General features: G+C 45.7%; 1 protein-coding gene across 2 annotated transcripts; it reads left to right on the plus strand.

Moving 5' to 3' along the window:
• The first annotated feature begins 4,455 nt into the window (after positions 1 to 4,455).
• On the plus strand, positions 4,456 to 17,557 carry HOMEZ (homeobox and leucine zipper encoding). 2 transcript variants are annotated; one of them, XM_007990847.3, is made up of 2 exons: positions 4,456 to 4,690; positions 14,419 to 17,557. In XM_007990847.3, the coding sequence occupies exons 1-2, from the start codon at positions 4,651 to 4,653 to the stop codon at positions 16,026 to 16,028; spliced, it is 1,650 nt and encodes a 549-aa protein (XP_007989038.2). In that variant the 5' UTR covers positions 4,456 to 4,650; the 3' UTR covers positions 16,029 to 17,557. The 2 variants fall into 2 exon arrangements, with proteins under 2 accessions (XP_007989038.2, XP_037843473.1); XM_037987545.2 differs by lacking the exon at positions 4,456 to 4,690 and adding an exon at positions 4,729 to 4,858.
• The last annotated feature ends 728 nt before the right edge of the window (positions 17,558 to 18,285 follow it).

Raw genomic sequence — 18,285 nt, forward strand, 5'->3', positions numbered from 1 at the left:
TGTTCTTTAGTAGGGATTTCTGAGATTCTTGTGCACCCATCACCTGAGCAGTGTCCACTGCAACCAATGTGTAGTCTTTTATCCCTCACTCCCCTCCCACTCTTCCCCCCAACTCCCCAGTCCCAAAAGTCCATTGTATCATTCTTACACCTTTATGTACTCAAATAACTTCTAGGCTTAATTGTTTGTTAAACAATCCAACAGTAAAGATATACATCTTACCAGAAATGTCTCAGAGGAATAATTTGGTTACTATCTTTAAAAGTGTGAAAGCAACTAGAGGAGGAAAAAATAAAAAGTAAACTTATAGCTCATTTAAGTTTGAGGTTAGTCAAGAAATGTGAAATTATTAATATGCTGGGTTTTTCTACTGACTTCTACATCCATATTGCAGAATAAAAATTAAGATTCAAAAATTTCTCTTTTTAAAAATTTTTCTTTAAGTTCTGGGTTACATGTACAGAACGTCCAGGTCTGTTACATAGGTATACATGGGCCATGGTGGTTTGCTGCCCCCGTCAACCTGTCATCTAGGAGACCTCAATCTTAACCAATTACCATTTAAATATATTTTGTCAAACTTTTACAAAAGCCTACAATTGCGTTAACACATGGCTGGGGCTCCTCCCATGCCTTGGGTGAGTCTGTGCAGGGAAGGACTCTGAAACTTTAGATTCCTTAGCTATAGAATGGGGTGTCCAATTTTTTTGCTTCCCTGGGGCCACATTGGAAGAAGAATTGTCTTGTACCTCACATAAAATACACTAACACTAATGATAGCTGATGAACAACAGTAACAACAACAAAATCACATAAAAAAGTCTCAAAATGTTTTAAGAAAGCATATGAATTTGTGTTGGGCCGCATTCAAAGCTGAGCTGTCCTGGGCCACATGTTGAACAAGCTTGCTACAGAGTAAAATATGGCTCTGGAGGGTCAGCTCTGCCAATGTCTCACTCATGCGAAGGGAAAGAAAGCTTTCACTAGAGGTGGAGCATTAACATGTCTACAGTGAGGATGACATGAGTCCCCATTCTTTAGCAGTGATCCCTGGAAGAGCTGGGGGAGGTTATTGTGTTACTAAAGGTGGGACCCTTGTCAGCCTGGACATCTCCCTTCCCTTCACTTCCCCAGCCCAGTCCATTCCATCCAAAGCTATAGGGAGAAGCCCACATAGGAGGAGGAGGCTTCAGCCTACATTCTAGAACTGAGGCAGGAGAGTTTCTTTTCCCTTCCTTGGATTCCCGTTATTCCTAAATCTGTCTTTAATTCTGTCCCCCACTCCTGATTCTTGGCAGTGTCTTTCTGAAACAAGAAAGGTAACTGGGCCATTCACCTTTTGTAATTCCAAGTCCATGATTAGTGACATCCAGAGTGACTCACTGAATCCTCCAGGGTCAGGTGTTTGGTTCCCACTGACAGTCTTACCTGGCTTTCTAGTCAAACACACATGAATTCCTCTCAGTCAATGCAGTCTCATTAATTGTTTGGATTATAAGGGAATGACCTCTCCACAGGTAACAGAATTGCTGCTGCTGCCTAAAATGTTTCACTTTTCCCTTCATTACATACAAACCAATAAGGCATTGCAGATAATCATGACTTATGAAAAGGTTTGTATATGTCACCAGCCTTGCTTCAAACCCTAAAGGATCAAAAGTGTCTAACCTTAAAGCTGATTTATATGTCTTTCCATTGTTTACCCCATGATGTTTTTTGCCAGATATCAGTTTGAAGGATGTGGGACTGGCTATTAGGTTGAGATTGTTACTAAGTGAAATGAGGGAGGAGAGGAGGCAGGGGCAAATACAGGGACAGCAACAGAAAATAGAGCTCAATTCTGCAGAAGAGATATGATGCCTGGCCACCTTAAAATAGCTCTGTACCTTAGAATGCAGCAATGAAGAAGACACTATGATGGCTTCTTGGAGGTATGTCAGGAGGCCGAGTGGTGAGGTCTGGGAATACAGGACAAAGTCTGACAATGTTTTGTATTATATATACAGTGTTACATTACCTAAGTAGGCAAGAAGAGACTTTTTCAAAGACCAACATGAGAACAGAAGAGTCACTTCAGAAAAGATTGTTTCCAAGTTTTAGGCATGTTTACTACAGAAAAGTTGTAATCAGAAATCTTACTGAGGATTATAGACTCGGGTCTCTAGACCAAAAGCAAGCAGCCCTTCAGAAAGGTTCAGTCGGGCGTGGTGGCTCAAGCCTGTAATCTCAGCACTTTGGGAGGCCGAGACGGGCGGATCATGGGGTCAGGAGATCGAGACCATCCTGGCTAACACGGTGAAACCCGTCTCTACTAAAAAATACAAAAAAAAACTAGCCGGGCGAGGTGGTGGACGCCTGTAGTCCCAGCTACTCGGGAGGCTGAGGCAGGAGAATGGCGGGAACCCGGGAGGCGGAGCTTGCAGTGAGCTGAGATCCGGCCACTGCACTCCAGCCTGGGTGACAGAGCGAGACTCCGTCTCAAAAAAAAAAAAAAAAAAAAAAAGAAAGGTTCAGTCGCGCGTGGTGGCTCATGCCTGTAATCTCAGCACTTTGGGAGGCAGAGATCGGTGGATTGCTTGAGCCCGAGAGTTTGAGACCAACCTGGCCAACATGACAAAACCCTATCTCTACAAAAAAATACAAAAATTTGGCAGTCATGGCAGCGCATGCCTGTAGTCCCAGCTACTAAGGAGGCTGAGGCAGGAGGATTGCTTCAGCCTGGGAGGTCAAGGCCACCATGATTGAAGATCGCACCACTGCACTCCAGCCTGGATGACAGAGTGAGACCCAGTCTCAAAAAAAAAAAAATTTTTTTTTTTTTTTTTAAGTAGAAAGGTTCAGACTGCTCTGACGCTATTTTAATCTACAGCTTACATATAGGTAGTGGGGGTTCAGTATGTGCTCAGCTCAAATTTGCTCACAAGTTACATTAAAGCAGAATCACATAAAAGTTTGGGTGTACTTTTGGTTATAGATTATAGAGGCAACATCCTTAACCCCATTAGACGTCATCTTATGTGCAAGAAAAGGCAAGGACTAGGGTCATTTATCTTTTATGATGATGATGATGATGATGATGAATTTTTAGAGACAGGGTGTCACTCTGTTGCCTAGGCTACAGTGCAGTGGTGCAATCATAGCTCACTACAGCCTACAACTCCTGGGCTCAAACGAGCCTCCTGCTTCAGCCTCCTGAGTAGCTGGGACTACAAGTGCATGCCACCAAGTCCAGCTAATTTTTAAATTTTTCTGCAGAGACAGGGACTCGCTATGTTGCCCTCGCTGGTCTTGGATCCTGGCCTCAAGCAATCCTTCCTCTTTGACCTCCCAAAGCATTGGGATTAGGTTTGTGAGCCACCGCTCCCAGCCCGTTTAGCTTTTAAGGAATAGAGTGACTCAGGCAAGAGACATGGTTGACTGTGTGCCCTATCCTGTTTTGTCTTCAAAGGGTCTTTCCAGAGACTTCAGAGTCAGAGGCTTTGTGAAATTATGTTGCCAAGCAGAATTGAGCAAGCCTGGCTTCTTACATTTGTTACTTTGTCTCACAGAAGATGGGGAATCCTAAAATACAAATTTTGGCCTATAACTTCATACTGTGTGGGATACTGCTTTGGTGAAGTCCGTTTTATTGTCATCCCTTTCCTTTTGTAAGTTAAAAAAAATTTTTTTTGAGGCAAGGTCTCACTATGTTGCCCAGACTGGCCTCGAACTCTTGGAATGAAGTCATTCTCCCACCTCAGTCTTCATCCCTTTCTAGCTGGTGAAAAACAAATACTATGCCGAACTCCGGGTCCTCTTTTCTAGGGCAAGGAGGGGAGCCTGAGGGTCTGGTAGGTCCCAGTGAGGTGACTGCTCCAGCACTTCATCTTTGGGAACATCGGTCTGGTGCCAGTCTGAGCCGGGGAACGGCCTAAGTCGCCCGCAGGCTCCTAAGGTCCTCGTCTTTCCGGGTGGCAAGACATCTGATCCATCTGGAGAACAAGTTCCCGGTTGCTTTAGGCGCTTTGTTACTGCTGACGCTGCTGGTGGCGGTGGGGCTCTCGGCTGGGAAAGGCGCAGCTCGTGCGTATGGCTCGGGAGGGGGCACTGAAAAGGTCTTCCTGGAGGGCTTCCTTCAGAAGCAAACAAACTGGGAGTTGTTGGCGGTCCAGACAGTTCGGCAAAGTGCAGTGTCCCTCCTTGGGGAATTTCGGAAGGCTCCTGGCCCGTGTACTCCAAAGGTCCAGCGCCCATAGGTCGAGGGTAGGGGGAGGTACCATGCGCCGCAGCTTGGCCCCAGGGGACATCTTCCCTGCCCCGCACATCCAATAGATGACCCCAGCTGAGGCCCACGCAGCCAATAGCCGACTTCAGCCGAGACCCAGGCAGCCAATGGCCAGCCCCGTGCACTTCGCCCGTGCCCGCCCGCCTGCGCCCGCCAATCAGGACTCGGGCCACCTTGGCCCCGCCTCTGGACGCCCACCCCACCCATCCGCCCCGCCTCCAACTTGCTGGAGCAGGGCTGGGGAGACCGGCGCGCTCCCGGGGGCGGTGGGGGGGCGCAGTCCCGGTTTCGGCCATCGCTCGGGTGGGCTCGGAGCGGCCGCACCGGGCAGCAACCCCACTCCCACTCGGAGGCCCCCTGCCCTCTCCCCCACTTCCCCCCGGCCCATGGTGCGAGGCTGGGAGCCGCCGCCCGGGCTGGACCGCGGTGAGTGATCCCCAGCCCCTTGGACTTCCCCTCCCAGCTCGTGTACGGTCTCCCACCTCTGGAGTCCCATCCCCGCGCTGGTGGGGGGAGAATTCTAGGTTCGAAGTGGCTCGGTTCTCTCTTTTTTCTCCTCTGGACTTTTCGGTTCCCTGTTGTAACTAGGGGAGGGTAAGTGTCTGTGTAGGGAGGGCAAGAAGGTTGGGTTGGGGCGCCCTTGGCGAGAGTAGGATTGAGATTCGCCTGCTAATGGGGCTCATCGTCCCAAGTGCAACAACTTTTTGTTCCCTGACCCAGTTCGGAGCCTTCTGGGCTGCCTGTGAAATGGAGGATAGGAGAAACACTTCCTTCCCAGGCCCCCCCCAACAAACCCCCAACCCCCATGGCTACCTCCTGGCGACCTCAACACACGTGCAGAACCTGGCCTTGCTTCTGGGGGATCAGCGGCCTTTGGGAATGAAAGGTTTAGAAGAAACTGCCCCTCTGATTCCCGTACCCAGCCATACTCAGAAAACCAACCAGGAAACTGAGAACCCGAGTCCTCTGGGGTTCCTAGTGTGGCGTCCTATTCTGAGACTCCTAAACTGAAAGAAGACTCAAGCTGAGACCTGTTTGGTAATGTGGGCCCAGATCAGGAGATTTTTTTTTTTTTTTTTTTGTCATGTGAACCTCCTTCCCATCATACACTTGAAGCCCTTTTATATTACATGATTAGGTTAGATGGTTGTAATTGAAAAAACCAGACTGGGAATTTTAAAGATAATGCATACATATCTTGAACATTATAATTAAAAGTATGTCCATTTCACCAATCTTTTGATGTAGTGGTGAGACTGTTCTTGTGTCTAAGACTGCTGTTCGGAGTTCCCAATTCTCTTTCCAGTGTTAACTACACAGGGAGTCTCAAACCTGGCTGTACCCTGAGAACTTTTAAAAACTGTGGATGCCTGGACCCCAGTACAGACTATTGAATCTGAATGGGGAGGAGAGTGGCCTGGTTTTTAAGCTTCCCAGGTAATTCTACAGTGCAGTCTGAGATGAGAGCCACTCAGGCACTTTCATCATCTTTGATTTCCCGTTTTGCTTTATTTAAAGTGAAGTAAGAATTCAGACGCTTTTGAGTGCAGAGTACTTTTGAGATTAAGTCCCACCCCTCAATCTTTTACAGTTGTCTTGCTCACTCCCAACTCAACAATTTTTAAAATGCATACTCTTCTTTGCATTATGTCTCTCCAAAACATTTGACTTAGTTTTCATAGGACTAATTTTTTAAAAATCAGTATTCCTGAAGGAACAGTTTTCAATGCAGTGATTTTTCATAGGTTTACATTGAGGTTTAGTTACATTATTATACAGACACTGAAAAAGCGTGGACATAAGCAGGTTTGTAATCACACAAAACTGGCCCCAGCACACAGGACAACTGAATGAAGCAGATGATTTTGGCGCACTAGCAGTAGCCTACTGGCCTTTAGTTTCCAGTGCACCATGGTATTGGTCATGTCATCCAGTGGGTCAGTTAAGCCAGGCTCCTGGCCCAGGTGGGCATCCTTCCCTTCCACTCTTTCCAACTAATATCACGAATACCTTGTCCCTTCTAAACGCACGTGAATTCCTGAGTATTCCATCAACTCTTTACATTCATTCACATCAAACTGTTCATCTTTAAGTGATTACCACTATTGCCTTTGTTAAGTTGGAAGGATATGAGGCAGTAATCCTTAACCTGGCTTCTTGGCAGTCACTAAAGGCCCTGAGTTTATTGTGTGAGTGTGAATGTTTATTTTGGGAAGGTTAGTCATAACTTTCTGAGGGTCTGTAACTTTTGTCTGATTCTCAGAGGTTCATGAACTAAAAAGTTAAGAAGCATATAAGCTGAGTATCACTATACATTTTTAAGGCCCTTGAAATTGTATCCCCAAACACATTTCAGGAGTACTTCAGATTGCCTCTAAATAAAGATTTAGGGAACTCTGCAGGATCATATCTCATCTCCCACTTTATTTATTTATTTTTATTTTTTATTTTTTGAGACAGAGTCTCACTGTGTCCCCAGGCTGGAGTACAGTGGTGTGATCATGGCTCACTGCAACCTCTGCCTCCCAGGTTCAAGCGATTCTTCTGCCTCAGCTTTCCCAGTAGCTGGGACTACATGCACACGCCACCATGCCTGGCTAATTTTTGTATTTTTAATAGAGACGGGTTTCACCGTGTTGACCAGGCTGGTCTCGAACTCCTGACCTCAAGTGATCCTCCCGCCTCGGCCTCCCAAAGTGCTGGGATTATAGGCGTGAGCCACTATACCCAGCCTCGCCTCCCACTTTAACTGTCTCCTAATTTAACGATAGGCCTAGGTTCCAACCTAGAGTTCTAGAGTCCTCTTTTTCCTAGGACTGTGTAAACACAGAAACTGGAAGTTTAAGACAGTCCATTCTTGTCTGCCATCTGTCCAGGGATATGGAAAGCCCAAGGGGAAAGGGTGTTATACTGACTCAGAGAGAGAGTGAGAATTTTTTTTTTTTTTTTGAGACAGAGTCTCACTGTCGCCAGGCTGGAGTGCAGTGACAGAATCTTGGCTCACTGCAACCTCGGCCTCCTGAGTTCAAGTGATCCTCCTGCCTCAGCCTCCCGAGTAGCTGGTACTACAGGCACGTGCCAACACACCCAGCTAATTTTTGTATTTTTAGTAGAGACGGGGTTTCACCAATTTGGCCAGGATAGTCTCGATCTTTTGACCTCGTGATCCGCCGGCCTCAGCCTCCCAAAGTGCTAGGATTATAGGCATGAGTCACCATGCCCAGCTGAGAATTTTTTTTTATTTTTAAAATTTATATATTTATTTGTAGAGACGAGGTCTTGCTATGTTGCCCAGGCTGGTCTTGAATTCCTGAGCTCAAGTGATCCTCCTGCCTCCCAAAGTGCTGGGAATACAGGCATGAGCCACTGCAACCTGGCCATGACTCCATATATTTTTATTAGTGATTTTTAAGTAGCAGTGGGACACATCTGGCATATTTAATAAGGATATAAATTTAGAAGTTGTTCAGAATAGATACTCACCACCACCACCACTACCTCCTCTGTGCTAGGACTCCTCACTTCAGCTTTTGATTCCCTTCTTTTTCTACTTAATCCAAAATGGACACACAAGAACACAAGATACTATAGTGTCTTTATTATGATTTTGATTACTATAGGGTCTGCCCTACTTGTTATAATTCTCATGAGCCATTCTGGTTATAGTTTTCTCTTAGTTCAAAGCCAGATTCTTCCAGGGAAGTACCAGCTATACAGCTGTGCCTTGATTTAAGCCACCATTCTGTTTCAGGAAGTGTTCCATAACTGGTGTTTTGTGTAAGTGAAAACTGGATGCATATAGTACACCAAATATGTTGTTTTCAGTACTGTATGTTACACTGAAATATCAAGCTGATGCCGAGAATGTGAAGGACATCAAGCCACACAAATGAAAGTAAAATGCTTCCTTACAACTGTTAATACTTATAAATGTGCCTGCCTTATATTCCCATCTGGCAGTATTCATCCTCACACTGGACTGCTTTGTTCCTCATGCTTTATTTTCTTTATCTCTAAAGTGTTATTGTGTCATTATATAATAGGACACAAATGAGGTTAAGTAGATGTCAAGCATTACCATCATAAAGTATTCTCCAACTTGGATTTGATGGTGTTCCCGGTGGGCCACAGTTTCTAAATACTAGTTTAGCACCTGGCCATGCAAGCAGTGCCTCCCAAGCCATTTCAACTGTGTCCTGGATGAACCTGAAAGGGCAAAGGTGGAACTATCACATAGGCAACTGACATACCAATCACAAAGGATCCAAATTATTATAGACGCAATTCTAAAGCAGTGGTTTTCATACATTTTTTTAAGCAATAAATACATTCTGAAATTGTATTTAAACCCCAAAATATAAAAAGCATAGAATCATAGATACACCGGTTTCCTCATCACTAGCTAGAATTAGGGCTCTGCAAAAATAAATTAAAAACAGTGATTTTTAAATGATTCAGTCTTTGTCCCAGTTACCCCATTGTCTAGGAGGAGCATTACTTTACATCAAAATCACCTCCATGAAGTTAAAGTCATGATAAAAGCTGCTATTTACTGAGCCCTTACTTTGTTCTAGTTACAATGTCAAGTGCACTTTTTCATTTAGTAATAAACTTGCTGGGTAGGTGCTTTTTTGTTTTTCTCTTTTTTTTTTGAGACAGGGTCTCTCTCTGTCACCCAGACTGTGGTGCAGTACACAATCTTGGCTCACTGCAACCTCCACCTCCCGGGCTCAAGCAATCCTCCCACCTCAGCCTCCCGAGTAGCTAGGACTACAATTGTACCACTATGCCCAGCTAATATTTTGTATTATTATTATTATTATTATTTGTAGAGACAGTTTCACCATGTTGCCCAGGCTGGTCTCAAACTCCTGGGCTCAAACCATCTGCCCACCTTGGCCTCCCAAGGTGGTGGTATTACAGGTGTGAGCCACTGCACTTGGCCCAAGGTGCTTTTTTTTCTGATGAGAAACTAAGGCTTAGAGGAGTTAAATAACTGCCCAAGGACAAGCAGCATTCTAGAAAGTGTAGTTGCATCAATTTGTCTCACCCTGGACATCCATCCCCTAACAGTTGCTCTATGCCCTGCCTATGCATAACACCTAGCACATAGTACTATTATGTACTCTCTGCACTGTCTTCACTTTGTTACATAGGAGGAAACCAGGCTCATGTAAGTTAAGTAACTTGCCTGAGATCACATAGCTAATAAGTGGCAGAACCGGGATTCAAACTTAGAGGCTGGCCTTATCGAAGAATTTATATTTCTACCCATCATGCCATGCTGCCGCCATTGACCCTCTTAAGGGGCTCTTCAAGCAGTATTGCTTTCAGGGTCTGCATGGCCTCAGTTGGTTAGATTTGCTTGTTAAAAGGAAATGGTGACATGTATTAAAATGTTTCGGAATTTTAAAAATCATGGTGTACAATCCCTGCTACCACATTGCTCTAAATTTATGGACTTGAGGTTTATTTTTGCAATTCATCATGTAGCATTTACATAGGAATCCTGTCCTATCCTTAGCAGATCAGGAGTAGTACTTAAAAACACAGATGGAAGGCTGGGCCCAGTGTTTCATGCCTGAAATCCCAGCACTTTGGGAGGCTGAGGCAGGCAGATCACGAGGTCAGGAGATCGAGACCATCCTGGCCAACATGGTGAAACCCTGTCTCTACTAAAATACAAAAAATTAGCTGGGCGTGGTGGCACGTGCCTGTAGTCCCAGCTACTCAGGAGGCTGAGGCAGGAGAATCACTTGAACCCGGGAGGCAGAGGTTGCAGTGAGCCGAGATCGTGCCACTGCATTCCAGCCTGGTGACAGAGCAAGACCCCGTCTCCAAATAAAATAAAATAAAAACAGATAGGATTCCCCTAAGAGTAAAAGGTGATGGATGTGTTAAAGGGTCTCTAGTGCCCACGCAGGAAGCTGAGTTAACAATTGTCAACAGAATATTCTGGGAAATAACTAAGCAGTTATTTCAGGAAAGAAGCACAGTCAAGGGCTATCCCTGCAGTCCCCATACCCATAACCCTGGGAGCAGTGTGCTGCTGGGTAGCTTGCAGGAGCTGCTTACAATTTATAATGAGCCTATCCACCTGGTCTTGAGGAGAAAGCTGGGCTGAAAAGATAAGCACAGGAGACCTTCTGCCCTGTGTAGAGGGGGCTGTTAGTGACTGAGGGAGCTCTCTGGGCTCCCTGGGGAGAAGCTGAGCTGTTGGAAGAGACAAAGGCTGGGGGAGGGGATAACCTTTGTTCCAAGGCTGACTTGGAGGAGGAAACATTCCCCTCTCCATTTTCACATGATATAAAGGGGTAGGGGAGTGAGCTTCATTTATCCCAGATCTCTGACCCACATCTCTCATCCAACCAAGAGATGGAAAAAATAAAGCTATGAGACTTGGGCTTAGGGCTTAAAGGTACTGTCAATCACCTTCCCCCAACACTCCACCTCCAAGAAGGGAAAGAAAAAAGGGGGGCTGGGCAGAGGACAGTGCTGTCCTACCTTCCAGATATTCATCAGTTGTATTCCCAATCTATTGCTCCACATTCTAAATATAATTATAAATTGTTAGCAGCCAAAGAGTAACAAGCCAGGGACAATGGTGTGCACCTGTAGTTCCAACTACTCAGGAGGCTGAGGCAGGAGGGTCACTTGATCCCAGGAATTCGAGGCTGTAGTGCATTATCATTGCACCTATGCATAGCACACCAGCCTGGGCAACATAACGAGACCTTGTCTCTAAAAAAAAATAGTGGCTGGGCGCGGTGGCTCATGCCTGTAATCCCAGCACTTTAGGAGGCCAAGGCAGGTGAATCACCTGAGGTCAGGAGTTCGAGACCAGCCTGGCCAACAGAGCATTAGACAGGAGTTCTAAATTTCTCTTCAAAGAATCAATATGTCAGTATGTTCAATTCTCTGCCTTCTACTTTTAAACTTAACTTCCTTGTAAAGCAACCTTTTTCGATCACCTGTTCCACCCTGACCCATTCTGATTGCCTGCTCCACCCTAACTCATTTCGATTACCTGCTCCACCCTGACTCATTCCGATTACCTGCCCCATCCTGACTCATTCTGATTACCTGCCCCATCCTGACTCATTCTGATTACCTGCTCCACCCTGCCTCATTCCGATTACCTGCCCCATCCTGACTCATTCCGATTACCTGCTCCACCCTGACTCATTCCGATTACCTGCTCCACCCTGACTCATTCCGATTACCTGCTCCACCCTGACTCATTCTCCACCCTGACTCATTCTCCACCCTGACTCATTCCGATTTCCTGCTCTGCCATAACCAAACCACTCACCCGGTCACTCTCTTTAAATTAGCCAATCGGAATTAGTTTAGTCTGTGCGGTCTAACCCTAGCCAATAGGGGAATGACAGCAGCAGGGGCCACGTGTGTCAGGGATAAGAACCCCTTCTCCCTTGTCCAGGTGTGCGCTCACCATTACTCCATCTGTGAGGGTGCACCCTTCTATAGAAGTAAATTGCCCTGCTGAGAAGAAAAAAAAAAGAAAATTTTATATTTGATTGCTATTTCTTTTGTGGCACCGAAACCTTATTTATAACAATAGTGAAACCTCATCTCTACTAAAAATACAAAAATTAGCTGGGCATCATGGTGCACGCTTGTAATTCCAGCTACTCGGGAGGCTGAGGCAGGAGAATTGCTTGAACCCGGGAGGTGGAGGTTGCAATGAGCCAAGATCACGCCACTGCACACCAGCCTGGGTGACAAAAGACTCTGTCTCAAAAAAAAAAAAAAAAATAGTTATTAACAGTTCTGGCCAGGGGCCATGGCTCAGGCCTGTGATAATCCCAGCACTTTGGGAGGCTGAGGCCAGTGGATCACTTGAGGTCAGGAGTTCGAGACCATCCTGGTTAACATGGTGAAACCTCGTCTCTACTAAAAATACAAAATGTAATAGGGCATGGTGGCGCACGCCTGTAGTCCCAGCTACTCGGGAAGTTGAGGCACAAGAATCACTTGAACCCAGGAGGCAGAGGCTGCAGTGAGCTGAGATCATGTCACTGTACTCCAGTCTAGGCAACAGAGCGAGACCCTGCTCAAAAAAACAAAACAAAACAAAACAAAAAACAGTTCTCAGGGTCAGGTGCAGTGGCTCACTCCAGTAATCTCAGCACTTTGGGAGGCTGAGGTAGGAGGATCACTTGAGGCTAGGAGTTTGAGACCAGCCTAGGCAACATAGTGAGACCCTGTCTACAAAAAATTTTAAGATTAGCCAGATATGGCTGCATATACCTGTAGTCCTAGCTACTTGGGAGGCTGAGGTGGGAGGATCACTAGAGGCTAGGAGTTTGAGACCAGCCTAGGCAACATAGTGAGACCCTGTCTACAAAAAATTTTAAGATTAGCCAGATATGGCTGCATATACCTGTAGTCCTAGCTACTTGGGAGGCTGAGGTGGGAGGATCACTAGAGGCTAGGAGTTTGAGACCAGCCTAGGCAACATAGTGAGACCCTGTCTACAAAAAATTTTAAGATTAGTCAGATATGGCTGCATATACCTGTAGTCCTAGCTACTTGGGAGGCTGAGGTGGGAGGATTGCTTGAGCCTAAGAGTTCAAACCTGCAATGAGCCATGATCACACCACCACACTCCAGCCTATGCAACAGAGTGAGACCCTGTCTCTTGAAAAAACAAAAACAAAAATGCACACACACACACAAACAAGTTGAAATTATTGCTCCTCTTGTTTTTGTGGTTGAGTCTTCACTGTGTGATTCTTGTTCCATGAATTTAGAAGGTGAGAGTTGGTGGATAGCTTCTAGAAGTGGGTTTGAATAGGAAAGATGAAGGTTGTATCAGAGCTATGATGGTGCCACTGCACTCCAGCCTGGGTGGCCTGCATGACAGAGCAATATTATCTCTAAAAAAAAAAAAAAAAAACAACCCACCAGCTGGCTGTGGTGACTCATACCTGTAATCCGAGCACTTTGGGAGGCCAGAGGCAAGTGGATCACGAGGTCAGGAGTTCAAGACCAGCCTGGCCAAGATGGTGAAACCCCGTCTCTACTAAAAATACAAAAAGTAGCCAGGCGTGGTGGTGGGCACCTGTAATCCCAGCTACTCGGAAGGCTGAGGCAGAGAATTGCTTGAACCCGGGAGTGGAGGTTGCAGTGAGCCAAGATCATGCCACTGCACTCCAGCCTGGCAACACAGCGAGACTCAGTCTCAAACACACACACACATACACAGTAAAAAAAGCTATATCAGGATCAGTTTTCCTTCTTAACCTCTAAAGACAGATTTTTTTTTTTTTTTTTTTTTGAGACGGAGTCTTGCCCCGTGACCCAGGCTGGAGTGCAATGGCACTGATCTCGGCTCACTGCAACCTCCGCCTCCTGGATTCAGATGATTCTCCTGCCTCAGCCTCCTGAGTAGCTGGGATTACAGGCGCTCACCACCATGCCCAGCTAATTTTTGTATTTTTAGTAGAGACGGGGTTTCACCATGTTGGGCAGGATGGTCTCGATCTCCTGACCTTGTGATCCTCCCACCTTGGCCTCCCAAAGTGCTGGGATTACAGGCATGAGCCACCGTACCCGGCCTTTTTTTGTTTGTTTTAGATAGGGTCTCACTCTATCACCCAGGCTGGAGTGCAGTGGTGCAAGCATAGCTCACTGCAGCCTCGACCTCCCAGGCTCAAGCAGTCCTCCTGCCTCAGCCTCCCAAGTTGTTGGGACTACAGGCACGAACCACAATGCCCAGCTGATTTTTAAATTTTTTGTAGTCTCACCGTGTTGCCCAAGCTGGTATCAAACACCTGGGCTTAAGCAATCCCTCCCACCTAGGCCTCCCGAATTGCTGGGATTACAGGTATGAGCCACCATGACTGGCTTTAAAGACAGATTTTTTTCTTGGAACAACACTCACCAGTCATGTGACTTGGGGTAATTTAACATCTATGGACTTTAGTCTACAGAAAATCGGAATTAAAGCAGGGTCTGATGACTTGTTTATGAAAATTAAATAAGAAACTGTTGAAGTACTTAAAAAGCAATACAACATGATGCAAATAGAAACTTAATTGTTTTGGTGTCCAGCAGTTAGTTTGGTAGAAATTGAGCAATGTGTCAGAAGAGGAGACCCAGTGATTGAGCTGTTTCTTTTCTTATTACAGCTATCTCTGAAGGGCACAAATCAGAAAGCACCATGCCTCCTAATAAAGAGGCCAGCAGTCTCAGTAGTTCACCAGCGGGGCTCATCTGCCTCCCTCCAATCTCTGAGGAGCTACAGCTTGTGTGGACCCAAGCAGCCCAGACCAGTGAGCTAGACAGCAATGAACACCTGCTAAAAACCTTCAGCTACTTTCCCTATCCCAGCCTAGCAGACATTGCCCTTCTCTGCCTACGTTATGGGTTGCAGATGGAGAAAGTCAAGACTTGGTTTATGGCCCAGCGCCTCCGCTGTGGTATTAGCTGGTCATCTGAAGAAATAGAAGAAACTCGAGCCCGAGTAGTCTACCGTCGGGACCAACTCCATTTCAAATCCCTTCTCTCCTTTACTCATCATGCAGGACGGCCCCCAGAGGAGGTGCCTCCTCCTCCAATGCCAGCTCCAGAACAAGTTGGTGTTGGAATAGGTCCTCCGTCTCTTAGCAAGCCCACCCAGATGAAAGGATTGAAGGTAGAGCCTGAGGAGTCCTCTCAGATGCCACCACTGCCACAGAGTCACCAGAAATTAAAGGAGTCCCTGATGACACCTGGTAGTGGAGCATTCCCCCACCAATCAGATTTTTGGCAACATCGTCAAAGCAGTGGCTTCTCAAAGGAGCAGGCAGGCAGGGGTCCCAACCAATCACATGGCATAGGTACTGCTTCCTGGAACCACTCCACAACCGTCCCCCCACCACAAGCTCGGGATAAACCCCTACCAATTGCATTAATTGCCAATAGTTGTAAGGAGGAGTCAGCATCTAGTGTTACTCCCTCTTCTTCCTCTACCTCCTCCTCTTCTTTCCAGGTACTGGCTAATGGAGCTACTGCCACCTCTAAACCCCTCCAGCCATTAGGCTGCATCCCACAGTCAGTGTCACCCAGTGAACAGGCATTACCCCCACATCTGGAACCAGCCTGGCCCCAAGGGCTACGGCATAATTCAGTACCAGGTAGGGTTGGCCCCACAGAGTACCTTTCCCCAGATATTCAACGCCAGCGAAAGACCAAGCGCAAAACCAAAGAGCAGCTGGCTATCCTCAAATCCTTTTTTTTACAGTGCCAATGGGCACGGCGTGAGGATTACCAAAAGTTAGAACAGATCACTGGTTTACCTCGGCCTGAGATCATTCAGTGGTTTGGTGACACACGTTATGCCTTGAAGCATGGGCAACTAAAATGGTTTCGGGACAACGCAGTACCTGGTGCCCCTAGTTTCCAAGACCTAGCAATTCCTACACCACCACCATCAACCCGCTCCTTGAATGAAAGGGCTGAGACATCACCTCTGCCGATCCCTCCACCCCCACCGGATATACAACCCTTGGAGAGGTACTGGGCAGCCCACCAACAGCTACGGGAAACTGATATCCCTCAACTGAGTCAGGCATCAAGGCTTAGCACCCAGCAGGTACTGGATTGGTTTGACTCTCGATTACCTCAGCCAGCTGAGGTGGTAGTTTGTCTAGATGAAGAAGAGGAAGAGGAGGAGGAAGAACTGCTAGAAGGTGATGAGGAAGAAGAGGAGGAGGAGGAAGATGATGATGATGATGATGATGTGATCATACAAGACTGAGTGGGGAGCTGGGGGAGGGAAGGTCTGTTATGAAAAAATGAAACAACTTAGTAACTTTAAACAAAGAAACCACAATTTTAAAATTACCTTGTGGCAGAGAACTAAAAAGCTTTGTGTTCTTCAGGGTGGGTGGCAGGGGAATATATTGAGGGTGGACCAGGGAGAATGACCATAGGGCACTAAGTAAGGCTGGGATTGGATCAGCAGAAACCCAGAGCTCTAACCTTAGTGTAGAGAGTGGTAAGGATCTGGGGAAACCATGGGCTGGGAAACTGCTCTTGCTCTCCTTGTGTCTGCTGTTCTTTTCCCTTAGTGTACTATAGAGAGGCCAGACATTGGCTCCACCTCTCCAGGAGGATTGGAAAGGAGGAGTAAAGGATTCTGATTTGATTGATGATTCCAGTGCATCCCCAATCCCACCATCTTACCTGGAATATAAGGCTGCCTTGCACCCCTTTTCTGAGCACAAGTCTGTGCATGATGCAACTGACTCTTACTTTTTTTCTTAATAACTGATCATTTCCTAGACAACCAAGATTCTCAATAAGTCCCAATCTCATCACAAATATTAATATTTCCTTTTCCTCATACCAACTTGACTATGTTTCACCTGCTTCATGACTAAATCACAGGTAGCAGAATATTTTCGGGTTTTTTTTTTTTTTGAGATGGAGTCTTGCTCTGTCACCCAGGCTGGAGTGCAGTGACGCAATCTCAGCTCACTGCAAGCTCTGGCTCCCGGGTTCATGCCATTCTCCTGCCTCAGCCTCCCGAGTAGCTGGGACTACAGGTGCCCGCCACCATGCTCAGCTAATTGTTTTACATTTTTAGTAGAGATGGGTTTTCACCGTGTTAGCCAGGATGGTCTTGATCTCCTGACCTCGTGATCTGCCCGCCTCAGTCTCCCAAAGTGCTGGGATTACAGGCGTGAGCCACTGTGCCTGGCTATTTTCAGTTCTTATGCTGGGACCACTTTGCTTTGTAGTTTTTTCTGTCTTTCCAAAATCCTCACTCTGTTCACTGTTTGTCTCAGGGTAAATCTTCCCCCACCGAGCTTGTGAAAAACTTTAATAATTGGGTGGAGAATAATTTAGAATGGATATTTATTGGAGGTGGTAATTAGGGAAGATGTCGTTTTAAAAAGTAGAACTGTGTTACAAAGGGGTGAAAGAGAGGGAATAGTTTCCCCTTGTTGAAGGGCAATGGAGGTAGGTTCCAGGTTTGGTTTTACAAACCTGATAACTACCTCCTGTCCAACTTGACAGAGACTAATTTTTCATCTTTTTGCTGTCAATTTGTTTCCGAAAAAGAGACTTTTTCCCTCTCTTTATAGGATCTGTCTTAGGGACAGAGGGACCATTGTCTTTAAGTGAACTAATTATTGATGTTTTAGAATGGTTTTCATCAGTTGGGATCAGCTATATGGCAAATAGGTATCATCAATGAGTTAACCATCTAAAAATAAAAGAGTGGAAGCCCTAGAATGCTAGAATAATAATAAAAAGGCCAAAAATAAAATTGTTTCTCTCTCATCCACTTTGCCACTCCTATGGTTTAGGGATTAATGGAACCAAATCCATTAACATTCTAACTCAGCATACTTTTAATTTATTGTTTGGAGGGGCAGGACTTACTGAGGTAAATTAAAAGAAGAATAAAAACTTTAAAAGGAAGTAGTTCAGCATCTGTCACCAGCCAGGTTGTTTCTCAGCCATCAAATGATAATGACTGAAATTTCTGAGGCTTCAGGAGTAACAGAGATACAACAATCTTGGAGGTAACTCCATTTGCTACAGGTCAGGCTCTTGCCTAAAAGAGAAGGTGTCTAGAAATGCCTTTAAAATAAATTCAGAGTACCAGAAAGGGTATAGGGATCCTAGTTCAGATACAAGGTCATTCCCAAGAGCTAATTTATTTCTGGCAGATGCCTGCTATTTTCTGTTTTCCCAGTATTTTTGCTTAAGGCCAACTTGTGAGTGGCTAACCTATTTAATTCCTCATTTCTGCCTTTTAGTACCCAAAGTAGAATACATGTTTGATCTCAGTGGTAGTGTTGTTTGCCCATTCCACCATTCTAGAACTTGTAATAGTGATAGAATTGTAGCAATAAAAGGGTGTCATCTTAATTTTACTATCTATATACTAAACTGAAAATCAGTGTCTCCAACAGTTGTTTTCAATAGAAAGGAAAATTAGCATTTAATAGTAACTAAGCATAGAGGAAACAATAGGCAAATAGAAAATGTATAATAAGGAC

This window comes from Chlorocebus sabaeus, chromosome 29 (assembly GCF_047675955.1).
Source record: "Chlorocebus sabaeus isolate Y175 chromosome 29, mChlSab1.0.hap1, whole genome shotgun sequence".
NCBI lineage: Eukaryota > Metazoa > Chordata > Mammalia > Primates > Cercopithecidae > Chlorocebus > Chlorocebus sabaeus.